Genomic DNA, 18,749 nt, shown 5'->3' on the forward strand with positions numbered 1-18,749 from the left:
CTTCACTTTTTTCCCCCCTATCTTCTTTCTCACTGTTCTTCAGATCTGATCATTTCTACTGATCTGTCTTCAAGATCAATAACCCTTTCTTCTACTCACATCCAATAATTTCTATTGATCTGTCTTCAAGATCACTTAACCTTTCTTTTGCTAGCACGAAGAATTAAACACAATGATTTTTTTACTGCAGATCTGTTACACTTCTGAATTTCCATATTCTTATGTCTATTTTTCTCTTTATACTCCCATCTGTTCACTCTCCAAGACAATCTTTTCCTTTAAACCTTTGAAAATATCTATAATAATAGTTCCTTAAAGTCCTTGTCTGCTAACTGTAATATCTGAGTCCTCTCAAAGTATATTTCTACTGACTGCTTTTACTTGATAACAGATCTATTTAATTTTGTGGAATAACTTTTTTTTTTTCTTCTGGCCGCACCATGTGGCTGCTTGCTGGATCTTACCCAGGGACTGAACCCGGGGATTGAACTAAATGAGAGCACTGCGTCCTAACCACTGGACTGCCAGGGAATTCCCTGGAGTAACTTTTTATCTTACTTCTGGACTTTGTGAATGATACACTGTAGAGAGTCAGGATTATGTCATCTTCCTTTATGAATTTTGTTCTGTCAAACAGTTAAATTGCTAGCAGATCCTTCTGATGTTTTCAAGCTTGTTTTCATTTGGATTAAGGCTTGTCTGGTTCAGATTTGAACTTGGCTGTGACACTGTGGTCCTTACTCCTAAGCCATGAGGGCTGAGGTGTTCAGTGAGGATTCTCATCCTTGCAGGGTTAGAACTTGGACATCTCCCAGCACTGCACTACCTATTCTATCACCCCTCAGCCCTCAGCCTTGCAGCATAGGATCTCTGCTAGACTTCACAGAGTCTCAATCTGCGCATGTGCAGCCCAGCCCTGGGACAAAGCCCCATGGGATATCCCCACATAGACGCCTGGACTCCACCCCACTCCCCTCAGTGCAAATGCCCTTTCTCTGTACCCTGCCCTGAAATTTCCAGTCATTTCAGCATCCTGGAATTCAGACTCCTAACTCTTTAGTTCAGCAAGGCCTGATGCTCTGCTTGTCTTCATTTTCCCTACTCTGTGTCAGGAGAGGAGACCCTCCAGTAGAAGACTGAGGTGATTGATCACCTCAAAATTGTGGTTACAGTTTTCTGCAGCTTGCTGTTTAATGCCTAAAAGCAGCTGCTTTGTAATTTTTGTCCAATTTTATAGTTATTCTTATTGAGAGGATTCCAGTTACTCAATTATAGTTGAAAGCAGAAGCCTAACAATATGCTTGCTTTTCTGATCATTTAAAATATTTAGTTACCAGGTTTTGTGATACATTTCTAAATATGCATATCTTATAACTTTCATCTCTCTGGCTATCAAAGTAATAATTCGTTGGAAATCATACATACTGACCCTTGGAGGTCATTACTCAGTCCATTTATTCATTTACTCAACAAATATTTACTAAACAATTATTTTGTGTTGCCTATTCTGTTAGTGATTATTTTCCCCCTAAGTAGCTTCAAGGGATTTATTTTAACACATGTATTAAATAGATCATGGAATTTTTACTATTCAGGTATACTGTACTCCGATATTGTTTTAAAACTTTTATTTATTGTGCCGTTACAAGAGTGTATGGAGAGGAGACAAGCACACTTGAGTGTTATGATTGGAGATGTCAAACAGGAAGATAAATATATGATTTTGTTCTTCAGAGGAGAATTTGTGCTTAGATATATAAATTTGGGAAGCCAAACCCTAAAGTGCCAAAAATATCACTGCCCAGTCATCCTCTCTCACATCACGCCACTTTGATCCTCCGCATAGTACTTCTTGCTATCTGATAATTTCTTGTTTATCTCTTTGCTGATAGTTTGTCTCTTTCCATAAATATATAAACTCTGTGACAGCAAGAATCTTGTCCGTGCTGTTTACTTCTCTATTTTCAGCATTTTAGAACATTGTCTAGACATAGACAGCATTCAGTAAGTATCAGCTAAATAAATGAAAGAATGAATAACTTCCTGACATAGTGAATGGAAACAGGGACATTATATGTATAATTTTACTGTAATTAAATAGGAATAACCTTAGTAAACCATTCACTCTCAGACATAATTACTTATTTAAAAGAAAGGCACATATTTTAAAAGAAGTATCACTTAGAGGGAAGGTAACTTTTTCTCAACATCAAACTGTCTGACAATAACCCTAACTCCATGGCATAGTGGTTAAGAGCACAGGTTCAGGAAGCAGACTTTTTTTTTTTTTGCGGTACACGGGCCTCTCACTGCTGTGGCCTCTCCCGTTGCGGAGCACAGGCTCCAGATGCGCAGGCTCAGCGGCCATGGCTCACGGGCCCAGCCGCTCCGCGGCATGTGGGACCCTCCCGGACCGGGGCACAAACCCATGTCCCCTGCATCGGCAGGCAGACTCTCAACCACTGCGCCATCAGGGAAGCCCAGGAAGCAGACTTTTTGATTTACAACCCGGGTTATGATATTTACTAGCCATACACCTTGGTAAAATTATTTAATTTCTCTATACCTCAATATTATATAATAACAGTACTTCTTAGGCTTGTGGTGAAGGTCTAGTTAACCACTAAATGTAAAACAGAACAATGTCTCACATGTAATAAGCGTCTATCATCTTCTCAATCCTCCTCATCATTATCATTATCACTTCAAGTTAACTCATTTAGGTCCATAGATTTACACTTGCAAATTATTTTATCTTGAAGAAGATACCAGAAAGTTAAACTGCTTCTTCTAAAAGATGGCATTAATGTCGAAGCCTGGTCTCCCTTGCACATGTAACAGATTTTTGCTATGGGTTATGTACTGGAATAGACTTAAAGACCTTTGATATTCCTTTATCTGTGTCTAAACTTTTTCTCTGTTCTACATCTACTTAGTTCTGAGCTCATCTCACTGTTCGAAGTGGATCATATTTTATTCAAGTTTATGTCTTTGTCAAGCCTTCTGATTTTCTTTTAAGGATGCTAATCCTATTCTCACCTAGATGATGGCTGGAAAATGTGTCTCTGCATTTAAGTGCAACTAAACAGAAAGCAGAATAAAAGTACTCCAGATCCCTGTGTCAGGGGATGTAAGGGAACTCTCTGCCTCTCAATATCTATCAAAACTCTGAGGAGGGTTGCCTGAGGGAATAGCTGTACATCTATTCATTTAGATATTCTGAACTCTATCCCTGGGTTATCCTGCTTAGCAGAGACCTATAAATCTGCACCGTATCACATTAATCCCTACTGATTTGCCTTTCCTGGGTTACACTTTCATATTTATGCTAGTGGCCTACACTGAGGAAAACTGCTTAAAGAAAAAGCTTCCTTATAGAATTCATTGTGGTGTTCACGCTACAGATGTTAATGAAGTTGTAATGCAATACAGTCACACTATCCTCTTTAGGAAGCCCTACTGATGAATTTTCTTTCTGACTCTAAAACCAGAAATTGTGCTTTTCCTTTACAACTGGTTTCTACTGTCTAATGGATGCTGTGAATTTCATAATTCACTATTCCTCTTTGCACTGGCTATCAAGCTTAGAGTTAAAACTACTGGTCCCACTTCAAGATACTCACAGGATCTTACGGCACACATTTCGTACATTATCTTTATTATATTCATCATTGGTTGGATATCCTCTTACTACTAGCATTTTTCCTTTGCCCCACATTCCTCACCCACTTATCCTTAAAATGACTGTATCTCCTTTTATTTTATATATTTACATAAAACAAAGTGGGGCACAGGTAAGTATTAAAAATCACATAATACGGAAGATTTCTAACTGCATCGAATAAAAGCCGCTTGATAAATTCAAGTCACTCTCAAGCCATGAATATAAGTTATCTTCCCATAAATAATATCTACTACAGGGAAATCTACATATTTTTACAGAAGACAATCATTACCCTCTCTAAAGCACACTGCACACAGCACAAATGCATACAGTCCACGTGGAAAGAATGACTACAATTCATAGCCAATAGCTGCAGGCTTGATTCTGACAGTGGAAAGTCTGGAACAGAGTAGTTCTGTTCCACTAGGTGACTTAACACAATACAGTAAAGGTACCTTTTCAGGTGATGTATAGGAAATTGCCACTAATCAACAGCTCTTGACCTACAAAACTAACAATTTCATATGATTCAACACAATACTGGTTCACATGCCCATGGGCAAGACTTCATATTGACCTTATAGAACCATCTCAGGGAATGAATCTCTTAATTGTGTTGAATCGTAAAACGGAATTAAATTATCCTTAATTTTCTTTCAATTTTCTGTTATAAGAGGCATATCTCCATGGCATTTTTGTTTATTTTTGCAACAGAAATATCATCGGATAATTTAATATACTAGAACTACTTTCAGTGACTCTGATAAAGTTGTGGGTGGCTACTGTACCCAGTTTTTTATTCTGAAGCAAATTCACAGGGCAGAGGAATAAGACTAGATAGAATTTAGACTTGGAGTCAAAAAATGGCTCAAGTCTGTCCTCTGTCACTTACTGTCTTGGTATGTCTGCGAAAATTTAGTCATGCATTAATAGGAAAACTATCACAACATGTTAGTTTCTTTGCTTACTCCCTTTGCTATGAATTTTTGAAAGACAGTGAGAAATGGATCAACAGCTTTCTTAGTGAAAAACATGATTTTTTATTTTCAAAGTACTTCTGGAAATTCCTAATGGAAGAAGAACTTAACTGATCCCAGGCTTTCTAACCAGACCTAGCTGAGGACATATAAAACAATAAGACCCTTTTGTAATTTTTTTGCATCTGTTTATTAATATTATTTTGATCAAAAACGTTAAGGTCTCCCAGGCATAGTGCTGCCTAACCAATGTGATTTTAGCAGCCCAGGAACCCTGTGTAACGTTAGGGGCAGATGGACCAGTGTGGTACAGGCTGAGCAATGATCAAAGTGTGCTTTTAGAGCAACCAAAGAATCCCACAGTTACTGCAAGCATTTCCTTCAGAGTCCTTTGGCAACAGAGCGCTGCCTAAACTTCTCAAGGATTCAGCGTCACAAAGTAAGGGAAGCTGTAATTATTCTGTCTCCCATAAATACAGAAGTAAAATTAGCTCTATTTCTTTTTGCTCTGAAATAATACAAAGGAAGTCTACTTTTTCCAAGAAAGGAACAATTTCATGTATAATGTAAATACACTAAAGGATTTTGAGACATACTGAAAACAGACTCCATGAATTATACATCCTCCGTTATGTTTCTCAACTAGCAAGGCCAGTATACAATTATGCCTTTATTACATGCAAAATGCTTGGAGTAAAATTATCATTTAAAAAAATTCCTCCCTTTTTCTCAATTTAAGCAGAAAAGTAAACACATAAACAAAAGCAGTTAATACTCATTTGGCATATAATAAGTGCAAGGCCTTATGCTAGGATGTGTTTTACATATGCTATCTCATTAAGCCTTTGCAGAGGAAAGGAAAACAAAGGAGGAAAAGAATGAAGTTAGTGAGGCATACAGATTAATTCAAAATGAAACACTGTAAATTAGATGTCTAGGAAGTAAACATCCTCTCATTGAAGGGCTTTTTAATCTCTCTTAAAGATATTTCTAAATGACACAATTCACAAACTACCCAGAGCTCTGGTAAGAATAATGGATCAATTAAAATTTAGGCGGGAAAAAGTGCCATTCCCTCCTCAGAAGCTTAAAATCTTGGGGAGTTGGCATAATACTCATGAGGCAACTGTAAAAGCACAGAATACTATATAATCAAATGGTAACTTGTGTAATATAGTATAAGAAGGGCATAGGCTTTGGATGAAAAAAGATAACAGCGTGAAAAAGACAACTTGAAACAGGAGATATGTGGATAGTTGTGACAATGGTTGAAGGCATTTCAAGTCAGATAATAGAGAAGCAGCACAAGAAAAGGAAAAGGAATGTCACTGGTCTCTGTTGCGACAGGCAGGTGACCCTTGGCTTAGAGAAAGCTCTTGTCTATAGACAGACACAGCACAGAAGCTGATGCTGAGAACACGTAGCTTTGCTGAGTATTGAAAATATGAAAGTGTAAACTGATACATCCAAATCACGCAACTACAATAATATGGATGACTACTTTAAATTCTTAGGCTGCGTTCAATTTACAATTTTTTTTATAAATTAGCTGACCCGTAGAGGTATTTTTAGTGAATTCCAGACTAATAATGTGGATCCTTGTATTTCAAGTGTATTTTTGTGTGCAATAAATGGTGAAACCTTTTCAAGATGAATCTGTTGTCATGGCTTCCTTTTCCCATTGCTATTCTACCCAGTTTATTTCCCTTTTTATTGCCCATTGCTTTTAGAAGGAATAAATATTAATGAGTTCCACAATGTAGTTTGTACTCCTCTGTTAACACTGGTGAGAGTAGCTACTCCCTACTGAGCAATCATCAGCAAGGCAGGGAGCAGCCCGCCACAAACCACTTCTTTTACATTCTTAGATTGCAGGAGTGTGCCTCTGAAAAAGTGCTATTCATGCACCAGCGCAGGTCCCTGAGTGTTCATTTCAAAATTCCTTCTGGTGCTATCATTCATCGACAACGGACTCGATGAAATATGTGCTTAAGGGTTACAAAAAGCACACATAGTACAGTCACTCGATAGTGTCAGGTTATGTGACATTTTATCTAATGTTTTTCTTTCATTAATGGAAGGTCCTTTACTAACAGCTATGGCTTCTTTCCATCTTGGGTTACAGATATAAAGTGAGATGAAACAGTATCTCAGTGTAAAGTGTTCTTCCCCACCAATTTCCTAACTTAACTACTAGCAAGGTATAGTGGTTTTCTAAAGATTTGCAGCTCAGGGACCTATAACTAGGGCTCAGTGAACATAACTAAGACCAATATTAGAACTGAAAGTTCTACTTCACTTCTGAACACGAAGAGTGACTTTTCCCAGTCACTCCATTCTTCCCAGTTTTATCTCTAGAACTTTGGGAAACCTGTCTTCAGGACACGAATGCCTGTGTTTCTGTTTCTCATATTAATGTACTGATTCTCTCTGGCTCAAATAGAGGCCAAAAATCTGTGTTAGAATTTGGGACAGATTCATTAAGAAACCCATGAGGCTTAAGGTCAGGGCGCTTCACATGCACAGGACCCTTCTGGAACCCTGACAGAGATCTTACTGATTTTGTATTTGGAATTTTTTTTTTTTCAATGCATAAATTACATAAGCCTTGGGCCTCAAAAAGAAAGAAAAATGGATTTCCCTTTCCCTATCCCAGTCTCTCCCAAAGCTTTGGAAAGGGTCTTTTAAAAGGACCATCATGAGCTTTACGGTAAAATCGTCTCCTAATTATAATCACCACGGTGCTTATAAAACAAACAGAGATTCCTGCACCCATTTCAGACCTACAGAATCACAATCCCAGTGGATAACATCCAGGGATTTTTGCATTTTCTTAAAGCATACAGGTGATTTTTAAACTACATTTTGAAAATATGTGATTTCCAGAAAAATAATATACCCAGTGAATAAGGATAAAGGTTCTTTGTTAAGGATGGACCATGGTTGTAGTATATTTTCAGATTTTAACTGAAGAGCCCCAAACTGGCATGTCTGTAGAAGTCTCTCCATGTTAGCCTTGTGAAGGGGCAACCCTGAACTTCCAGTAAACAAAGCCTTAATACGAGGTTATTTGAGGTTTGGTTATATAAGATAGGTTATAAGTTCCCTGACAGGGATCAAGTCTGCTTTTTAAAACATTCTATATTCAACATCGTAATCAGTGGTGCAACCTAACAGTTGCTCAGTAAGTATGTACTGAGTGAATGAAGGAATATCAAGTGAGATATCCAAATTGTAACACTTCACTGATAGCTTGTGATTGATGTTCAGAAAAGTAACATGGGAGGACAGACACAGAATGAGTTTAACATTAACCCACTGACACATAAAAAGATGCTCAACATCGCTAATTATTAGAGAAATGCAAATCAAAACTACAATGAGATACCACCTCACACTGGTTAGAAAGGCCATCATCAAAAAGCCTACAAATAACAGATGCTGGAGAGGGTTCAGAAAAAAGGGAACCCTTCTACACTGTTGGTAGGCATGTAAATTAGTGCAGCCACTATGGAGAACAGCATGGAGGTTCCTTAAAAAACTAAAATAGTTACCATACGATCCCACAATCCCACTCCTGGACATATACCCTGACAAAACTCTAATTTTAAAAGATGCATGCACCCCAATGTTCACTGCAGCACTATTTACAATAACCAAGACATGGAAGCAACCTAAATGTCCATCAACAGACGAGCGAATAAAGAAGATGTGATACACACACACACACACACACACACACACACACACACACACAAATGGAATATTACTCAGCCATAAAAAAGAACAAAATAATGCCATTTGCAGCAACATGGATGGACCTAGAGATTGTCATACTGAGTGAAGTCAGACAAAGAAAGACAAATATCGTATGATACCACTTATATGTGGAATCTAAAAAACAAAATGATACAAATGAAATTATTTACAAAACAGAAATAGAGTCACAGATGTAGAAAACAAACTTATGGTTACTGGGGGGAGGGGAGGGGAGGGATAAACTGGGAGATTGGGATTGACATATACACATTACTATATATAAAATAGATAACTAATAAGGACCCACTGTATAGCACAGGGTACTCTACTCAGTACTCTGTAATGACCTATATGGGAAAAGAATCTAAAAAAGAGTGGATATATGTATATGTATAACTGATTCACTTTAGTGTACACCTGAAACTAACACAGCATTGTAAATCAACTATACTCCCAATAAAAATTTTAAAAAATAGGTAAACAACAAGGTCTTACTGTATAGCACAGGGGACTATATTCAACATCTTATAATAAGTAATAATGGAAAAGAATCTGAAAAAGAATATATATATAATCATATATATCATATATATATCATTCAGTTATATATCTATAACTGAGTCACTTTGCTGTACAGCTGAAACTAAAACAACATTGTAAATCAACTCTACTTTAATAAAAAATAATAATATTAAGCAATCGATGCCATCTGTTCCTTCCCATTAAACATTTAATCTTCACAGCAACCAAATAATTAACATAGCGCCTTAATAAACATAATCAATACTCTCACTGTCATCATATCATCATCATTATGGTATCATTTCCTTTTAGAGTGGGCATTTGGCTCTTAAGTGTAGGTATTTGTTGCAAGTATTTCGTTAGACTTCATATTGCTGGAGAAATTTCAATGTGTCTAGCCTATTGCATCATAAAATTATTATCTAGTATGTTTTATCCTTTCTAGCTTAATATCACTCACATATTTAACAGCACACCATCTATGACTTTGTCAAAGGCACCAACATACATAATGAATTTTATTATCTTCTCTGGGTAATAATTCCTTTGTCATTATTACCTTTGCCTAAGTAATCAAACCAGTGTCATTCACCTTTCCCATTAGCAAACTGGGAAAAAAATGAGAATGACACAAAGGGAGATAGGTTTGAAATACTCAGGAATTTTCAGATGTTTCCTTCAGTTTTAAAAGTTTAGTCATTCTCATGCTTCACTGAACAATATCAAGTTAGCAACATAATTTTTATTGAGTTTTATGTTTGTGAAGATTATCCTTCACTCTAAAAATACTGGAGAAAATTCTGGGCATTTTTGATTATCCAATAAAATTTTCTATCAAATGCTGTTTAATCAATCCAACCATTAAACCTTCTGGATAGTTTTGACACTGCACACATATATAACTCAAATCAATCTCATGTTATTTCTCATGTTAAAATAAAATTTTCAGCTGCACTTTGTATATAAAGGTGGCATTACTGCCTGGGAAATACAACGTGTGATCTGTTCAGGTATTTTCCAGCAGTGGTAAATGTTTGGACTGAGTAATCCACACTCTTAGTTTGATCATGGCAAAAAACTTATAAAACGGTTGGTCTTATAATAATAACAAAAACAAAATGACTTTCTGTAATAACCTTTAACTCTGACATTTGAAAAGTCATATTTCTAGATTTTTAGTCTTTTTTATTTGGTATTAATTAGATTGTCTCTAAGAAAACGGTGATTTTTTTTTCTCTTGTTCAGTACTTTTATTGAATTGACTCATTTTTATTTAATCCCTTTTAGAAAAGTGTCTATATATATAATGTATTTTTATGTTAATAATTATTCTTAATATTTTAACAGGCATAATAACTTAGTAATATATAAGGGTGCTCAATATCTCTATGCTTTCCCAAACAATACACTCCTTATTATTTCCTCCTGTCACATATTATTGTTGGTCATTAACTAATTTACAGTGTTTTAATCATGAAAATTATTGTTGTTGCTTCACACATATTTATACTTATTTAGATTACCCACACGCTTACCAAATTCTTTGCACATCTTGAATTCTTCTCTTTCTGGGTTCAATTTCCTTCTTTCTAAACATCATTTAGCAGTACTTTCAGTAAGGGTTTATTAATCCTTTCACTTTTGTCTTAATTTTGCCCATAGTTTTCAATGATAGGTACTTGGATAAATAATTTTAAGTTGACAGTTATTTTCCTTTCAGTACTTTCAATATATTATTTTTATTATGTTGATCTTCTGTAGCTGTTGAGAATTGCACTGCTAATTTGTTAATTCTTTTGTAATTAATTTTCTCCTTCTCTCTGTTCCTTTTAATATGTCTTTGGAGTTGATGAGTTGAGAATTCACTACATTGTATATAAAGTGTACATATATTATTATCCTGCTTGCAAATTTTCTTGATCCTGTATATCTTGTCTTTCATCAATTCTAGACAATTCTCTCATCTTTTCTCTTGATTCTCTCACTCTGAACCTTCTTGTTTAATTCTTCATGACTGTTATCCTTGCTTTCATTCTCAACTTCTATTTTCAGTGTTGCACTTTGAATAATTTGCTTACATTTGTCTTTAGTTTACTAATAATTGTTTATCTCAATGTGTATAATCTACCCATTTGTTTATTTCCAGTTAAATTATTTTTCAGTTCCAGAACTTCTGTTTCTTTCCTTTTTCTTTTTTTAAAATCTGGTCTTTTTAATTGTGACTCATTATATTTAATGTTTTAATTTTTCCTTTACATCATAAATAAGTTTTAGCATATGTATTTTATAGTTTGTATCTGCTTTTTCTAATATTTCCAAGTCTAATATTTGCAAATCTAATATTTAGTCTAATATTTGCAAGTCTAATTTTACTGTTTGTTAGGCATTCTAAATCCTGTTTACAATGAATTATTTTTCCTCATGTAGTTCACAAATTTGAATGGTGCAGTTTACCTGGCAAAATCCTGCAGCTTAGGTTAAGGTATTCCCATCTTTAGAGTTTTTGCTTTTGCTATGTCAGGCACCTTGCTAATACCACTGCCTGACACCATTTCTTATATTAATTTTCAGCTTTGTGGTCTTTGGACTTATGGAAGTACCATACATTTGAAACTTAAACTCATATGAGTACAGGCCCATAGTTGGAATTTTTAGGAGAGGTTTGTTTTTGCCCTGATTTAAGGCTGAAGCTGATCTGCTTCCTTGTTATCTCCCTCTATAGGTAAGTTGAATTTCTCTGCTCACTCAATCATTGATGCTATAACCCTTTGAGGCTGATGAAGTAATGCAGTATTTCTGCTTGTACTCTCTTTCTCTAAGTACAAGTTTATGTCATGCCCTCAAGTCCCCATAATGTAAACCCTTGTTCTGTACCATCCCTACCCAAGGGCAACCACAGAAAGCATCATCTCAGCCTTCATGGTTTGCTTTGGGAAACTGTTTAGTTAATCAAGACCTCAGTTCTTCTCTTAAAAGTATTTAAAACAATACTGTATCCTGAATGTCTAGGTATTTTTTAAAGGATGATTTTCAGCTATTCTAGTCTGCCACATTGCTGGAAATATAACATAAGTGTAACTAAATAGACATTTTTAGGTAAATAAAGTTAAGTAATGTGAATCAAGATATAAGGCCAAGCAGAAATGAAAACCAGATTTCCTGATTATCTGTCTGGGGTTCTCTTGAAAGTAGTCTTAAGATGAAAATTCAAAAGATTTTTAAGCTATCTATATAATTAGAAGAGAGGAAAATAGACATATAAAACTACTCTCTTAAATGAGTGGCCAACCTGACACAAAGTGTATACATTTTGACTCTCATCATTTGATCTAACAGCTAGATCACGTGTCCTCTATTCCAAGTCAGTGGTGTGAATAGTTAACTATTCAGGGGTGAAGAATGGTGTCTGTGGATATAGCCCCTAGCTGAAATAGAGAATGTTTAAGTGTACCTGAAATGCTGAAGAGACAATTTTCAGACAAATTTAAAAGGAAATTGTACTATTTTACAAAGGGGAGAGTAAACATGTCAAACAACAAATGTTTATTAAACATTGACTAAGTCAAAGGTACTGTAAGCATTGTTATCATGTTTACACAACTTCAGAGCTGCCTCATTATATTTTTCTTTGATTGCCTTTTTGGTTGAATACTTCCTGACATGTCATTAGTAAGCTCTTCTTCTACTAAAAATTGTTAAGTTACCTCTGGCGTAGACCAATGACCAGCTTAATCTAATTCTCAGAATGTAAGTTTTTATTAGCTTCTATCCCAATGGCTGAAACCTCCTGGCATCTCACCTTCCATTTTGTAATCCACTGATCACAGAGAAATTTCCTAGGGAAACAGTCCTTCTCTTCCACAAAATATCCAGAGGACTGATTTCCGAGGAAGGTTTGATTCCTTCAGGGATTTAGGATTTAAAACATAGGAATGTTTTAGTTATTCTATAATTATATCACAGTGCTTTTTACAACCCACTGCACCAGTGTAGGCTATGTTTCCCAAATGTAGCCATTATGTGATTTAGTTCCTTCTTCATTTACCATAAGAAGATTAAGAGAGAACAAAGTGGTGTGTTTAAAAATATAATGATAAATTATGAAAAGTGTTTATACCTTCATTAATTTACCACAACAAAAGTGTTCATACCCAAACTTTATATATGCTTATATAATTATGGTATTATCCTAGTGACATTTTAAAAAATTAATTAATTTATTTTTTTGGCTGCGTTGGGTCTTCGTTGCTGCATGCGGGCTTTCTCTAGTTGTGGTGAGCAGGGGCTACTCTTTGTTGCAGTATGCAGGCTTCTCATTGCAGTGGCTTCTCTTTGTTGTGGAGCACGGGCTCTGGAGTGCATGGGCTTCAGTAATTGTAGCACGCGGGCTTAGCTGCTCCGCAGCCTGTGGGATCTTCCTTGACCAGGGCTCGAACCCGCATCCCCTGCATTGGCAGGTGGATTCTTAATCACTGCACCACCAGGGAAGTCCCCTAGTGACATTTTAAAGTCAGTAAATTTAAAAATCTTTTTATGTTTTTCTATAATTTATATCTATATAATCATGTTCTAGAAAGACAAGAAACACAAAATCATTTCTATTTCATGGGACAGCTTCTATCTATTTCTAGCAAAATAGAAAGTAAAAGTAAATTACTATCTTTCCTAGAGGGTTTAAGAATTATATCAGGGAAGGTATAGAGAACCCTGATACACATTTCTGATTGAAATGTTATGCAAAATAGTCTCACGCACCTGTTATTTCAAAAGTGATGGATAGGAAAGATGCAGCACTAGACTTCGATGTACTCTCTGATATTTACTTTCTGAAATAACAGGGAAATAGCACCATAAGCATAGCCTTTTTTTTTCAAAATAGTGTTGACTGAAGTGGGCTAGTCTGTGGAAACTGTAGATAAAAGACTACAATTATAAAGAATTTGCATTTCATTTAGGGATGGTGACTATTTTATTCTTATTTCTTTGCAGATGGGAAAATATGAGCTCTTTATTCATCCTTCTGTCTACCCATTCACAGTACAATCATCCTTCCCTCAATCCATCTTTCTACTGATTCTCCAAATCTTTCTGCCGGTTTATCTCATTCTGTGTCATCATACAGGCTCATTATCCAGGCTGTCTTTCTTAATAACCTCAAATCCCACAGACCTTCTCCAGATTTCGGTGTGGATTATTTGCTACATTTTCTATGAAGGAATGTTCTAAAATCTCCTATAATATAAACTGCAGTAAGTTTTATGGTGCTTTATAACCAATACCTTTGGTGCCCCTCATTTAAAAACATGTTCAATCTGTATCAAATGGAAGAATTTCTTGAATTACTATAGCTAAAACCTACTTTCAATTCACTTTGAACTCTTAAAAAAGTCAATTCACGTTCATGCATCTAATGATCAGCAACATTTTCATCAGCTTTCTAGGACTTACACTGATAACCTCCCCATGGGCAAGGCCTTGTCCTGTCATATCCTGAGAAGGATAGAGTTCATGCCAGCGTAAGTTGGATATTCTTCAAGCCTACTGGAATTCTGAAGAGCCAGATGACAGAAACTGTCAAAGATTTTACTACTAAGTCTCCTCAGTACAGAACTTGTCAAGCCTTTCTTCTAAAGAAGTGATTATGGAAATTTTGATCACCTGAATATTGTGTTAGAATTGGGAGAATTACAAGAATAAAATGTGGATACTCTCCAATATCAAGCAGATATATTTTTCCTATTGTCTACAGATGCCATCGCCAACTTAGTAAGTATTGATAATTCAACTCATTTCAAGTTTTGAATAACATACTTTACACTTTGTGAGAACTTTAATAATAAATATTTCAATTTTCTGCAAATTAAATATATTAGCTCCAAGGAAAAGAATTTTTAGAGCCTCGTGTGGGGTGAGTCAATTAACAGTAGTAAATACGCCAGTGAATAAAGTGATTTAATACGACCCTGCCTTTGTGCTAAGGTGGTCATTATCATTCTTCTGTGTAATATGATGTACGAAGATAATAAAGGAAGTTTATGTGAATTTCATATCACTTGTTTACAGTATTTTTTGCATCAAGAAATTTTATTTTTGAGCTAAAGTATTTTATTTTGAATTAAGGTTTTTTTTGTTTTTTTGGTTTTTTTTGCAGTACACGGGCCTCTCACTGTTGTGGCTTCTCCCACTGTGGAGCACAGGCTCCGGACGCGCAGGCTCAGTGGCCATGGCTCACGGGCCCAGCCGCTCCGTGGCATGTGGGATCCTCCTGGACCGGGGCACGAACCCATGTCCCCTGCATCGGCAGGAGGACTCTCAACCACTGTGCCACCAGGGAAGCCCTAAGGCATTTTTAATAGTTTGGTTATGTGTGAAAACGACATTTATAGGACACGAAGTGTGAATCTACAAAAACAAAAGTGTAGTCCTTGTTCTTCAAATTAAGTGCAATATGAATTGCTCTTAGAGTAGGTTGTTCATGGTTACACAGTCAGGATTTCTTGAGATCAGTACCTTCTAACTAGGATTGAATGGGGAAGTTATTTTGAGAGGTTTCCCTGTTTTTATAAAGTAAGCTTTCATTCTTTCTTATTTGTTTAAGAAGACAGACTGGGAACAATCTTCACAGCCCACAGTCTAAGTATTCTCCATTCACACATATTTACAGTCTTTACATGCCACCCTTGGGATGCTGGTATATTAAACAAGTTTCCTATTGGGCAATGTTAAGTACTTCTAGGGGGAACTCAGTCTAAGTTCTGAGGAAAAAAAGCTGCAACTTTTAGCAAGAATCAGCTATTTTTGCAATAAGAGGTTTATTAATATTCTTGGTATTGGACATGAAAGGACACAAATTCCTAAGTTATTCATGTTACATACTTACATGATTAAATATTAATTTTAGGTGAATTGACTACTTCCATGTCTATTAATCTCTGCTTTGGCATTTGCTTTAGTCCAACAGATACATCTTAATAATAATATTCTTTGTGTTTTCCCTTTTTTCTGTGACTTACTTTTGTTGCTCTGCAGTGCTTTGACAGCAGTAGAAGGGGAATTCTATGACAAAATGATTTTTTTAAATGTCCTGTTGCAATTCAGAATTCTGAAGGATCTTTTTGAAAGCAATAACCTGCAGGATATAACTGACGTTCAGAAACTAAAATCTAATCTACCTCTAGCAGTGAAATTATACTACTCTGAAAGGACTGCTATAATAAATCCACCTAAGAGTGTTAAAAATGTAGCCATTAAAGTGGCCAAGACAATATTAATGTACTAACATTACATGTTTTATGGTATTTCCTTAAAACCTCAAGATACGTTAGTAGTAAAATGTATCCCTAGGCTAGATTCCTAAATGAGCTAACGTGCTGTGTAAAGCTAGTGGATACAAAACAATTAAATTTTTCAAGTTGCAAATGCAAAACTTTAGTCCTTATTTCCCAAGAATTACTGGTCACCAGTGCCACTTCTTTTCTGGGGGAGGCAAAGGAGCCATCTCTTCTTTTGTTTTATGAAATGCCCATTTCATAAAACATGTATGAAGTGTATGTGTCATAACTCAGCTCAAGTTCCACCTCCTTTGTGAAGGTTCCTCTTTCTATGATCTCCCTATGGTTATTCTAAAATTCAATTATAATGCATATCATACTGCATTACAACTACTGGGCTGTTTGTGTGCCCTCAAGATGAACATGAGCATTTTCCTGACATGAAGTTTGTATTGATATTTTCATCCTCACCACCACACAAAATTTTTGGAGCTCTCCTGGCAACTGATCAATATATGTTGAATGTATTAGTGATAGAAGTCCTGCAATCCCTCAGGTAGTGAAATGTAAGAGGGTCTGCTTACAGCATTGCTTGAAAAGCCTCATATTTGTGTGGACTAACGGGCTACTAATTGAATATAAACTTGATCCAATAATGAGTAAAATTTTAGAGTTGAGACAGGGCAGAAGTTGAGACACAGATGTAGAGAACAAACGTATGGACACCAAGCAGGGAAAGCCACAGCGGGGTGGTGGTAGTGGTGTGCTGAACTGGGCGATTGGGATTGACATGTATACACTGATGTGTATAAAATTGATGACTAATAAGAACCTGCTGTATAAAATAATAAATAAAATTAAATTAAAAAATTAAAAAAAAAGAAGTCATGCCTTTGGGTTAAAGACTTTTTCCTGTAGTTTTTTTGTTTTGTTTTGCTGTTTTGTTTTTTTTTCCTGTAGTTTTATTCTGTATTTATTTCTTTTAAATTCAAATTGAAATTTTCACTCAATACCATAATTAACTTATTTTTTCAACCCCATTATAAACAGCAAAATAAGGTGTTCTTTTTACAAGCACGTTTTACTTCTTCTTATATGAAGAAAAGAAAATTTGGACTTTGGAACACATACTTGCATTCTATATGTATCCTTACGAGATACATCTTTATTCTATTTTTATAATTAATTACTCCTACTAAAGAGAGGTTTGTCAGTGAATCAGAACGGACCAAAGATGGAACTGTATTAATTATTTTTACAACCATAATTTAGACTACTGTTCACCATAGTCAATATCAGCCATAACGTGAACAGAAATATGACTCTTCCTGCCCCAAACGGCTACATATACACCCCTGCAGGATGATCCCACTCTTGGTCTCCACAGTTGAGTACTTGAGAAGAAAACAGCTTACCTTCTTTGTCCTTATGGGAGTTTAAGTGTGAGAGGAGGTCCTCGTTGGCCTGCACGCAGTACACCTCTCGGGTCTGGACCCCTCCTCCGCAGAGGGCCGTCTGGTTGCCCCTCCTCTTGTCCTGCTGACTGAGCAGAGGATCCACACGGCACTCAGTCCACTCTGTAGTCCTCCAGCCATACCTAGATAAAGAAAATGATGGCAGTGGCAACCTGTTTACTGAATAAAACTTTTCTCCACTCCTATTTTTTGTTCCTCAAAAAGATTAATCTGGGGCTTTCCTGGTGGCACAGTGGTTGAGAGTCTGCCTGCCAATGCAGGGGACACGGGTTTGAGCCCTAGTCTGGGAAGATCCCACATGCCGCGGAGCAACTAGGCCTGTGAGCCACAACTACTGAGCCTGCGCGTCTGCAGCTTGTGCTCCGCAACAAGAGGGGCCGCGACAGTGAGAGGCCGCGCACCACGATGAAGAGTGGCCCCTGCTTGCCGCAACTAGAGAAAGCCCTCGCACAGAAATGAAGACTCAACACAGACAAAAATAAAATAAATAAAAATTTATTAAAAAAAAAGATTAATCTGAAAAATACTTACCTCTTGAATTAATCTTAGACTACTTCTAAGGTGCAGGTTCACTTTCAATCCCTTCCTCTACATCCTCATCCCGCTCCATTTAAAGAGGGGTTAAATTTAAGATGATCCAGTTTTAATTGCAACTACTGGAAGTTACTTATAAATATTTTATGAAAAGAGAGCATAATGCTGAAAACATGAAATTTTATGTTCAATTAAGCTGAACTCAGGCTTGCCCTTTCTTGATGCTTACAAGCAAAGGAAGGTTGAATCTGAGAATGGAACGCATTCTAAATGATGATGAACCCAAACATTTGTTTTGTCTCTAACAGAATGCATGAAAATTGCAGCTTCGTACTGGATCAAAATTATAATTGTGTGTTAGTAATAAAAATGTAACATAATTAGAGTTTTCTCTTTATTGTTGAGAATAAGAGGTTTTTTTTTTTTTTTTTTCCTGTAGCACTGAGCATCCCTGATGAGTGCTGATGAATGATGAAAAGAGCTGACGTTTCTAATCAGTGGAACACAGGGAAGATGATCTGTGATTCTAAACTAAAGCTCCAATAAA

The 18,749-nt window shown here is 36.1% G+C and overlaps 1 protein-coding gene across 1 annotated transcript in view; it reads right to left on the reverse strand.

The window, feature by feature from the left end:
- Positions 1-18,749, reverse strand: part of THSD7A (thrombospondin type 1 domain containing 7A) — a 262,845-nt gene that overhangs the window by 194,344 nt on the left and 49,752 nt on the right. Inside the window, exon 4 of the mRNA XM_089917089.1 lies at positions 17,609-17,790. Coding sequence (XP_089773215.1) covers positions 17,609-17,790 — 182 coding nt within the window. The remainder of the gene's footprint in view (positions 1-17,608; positions 17,791-18,749) is intronic.

This window comes from Delphinapterus leucas, chromosome 9 (assembly GCF_059928025.1).
Source record: "Delphinapterus leucas isolate spDelLeu-1000000601 "Yukka" chromosome 9, BTC_Dleu_Yukka2, whole genome shotgun sequence".
NCBI classification, from domain to species: Eukaryota; Metazoa; Chordata; class Mammalia; order Artiodactyla; family Monodontidae; genus Delphinapterus; species Delphinapterus leucas.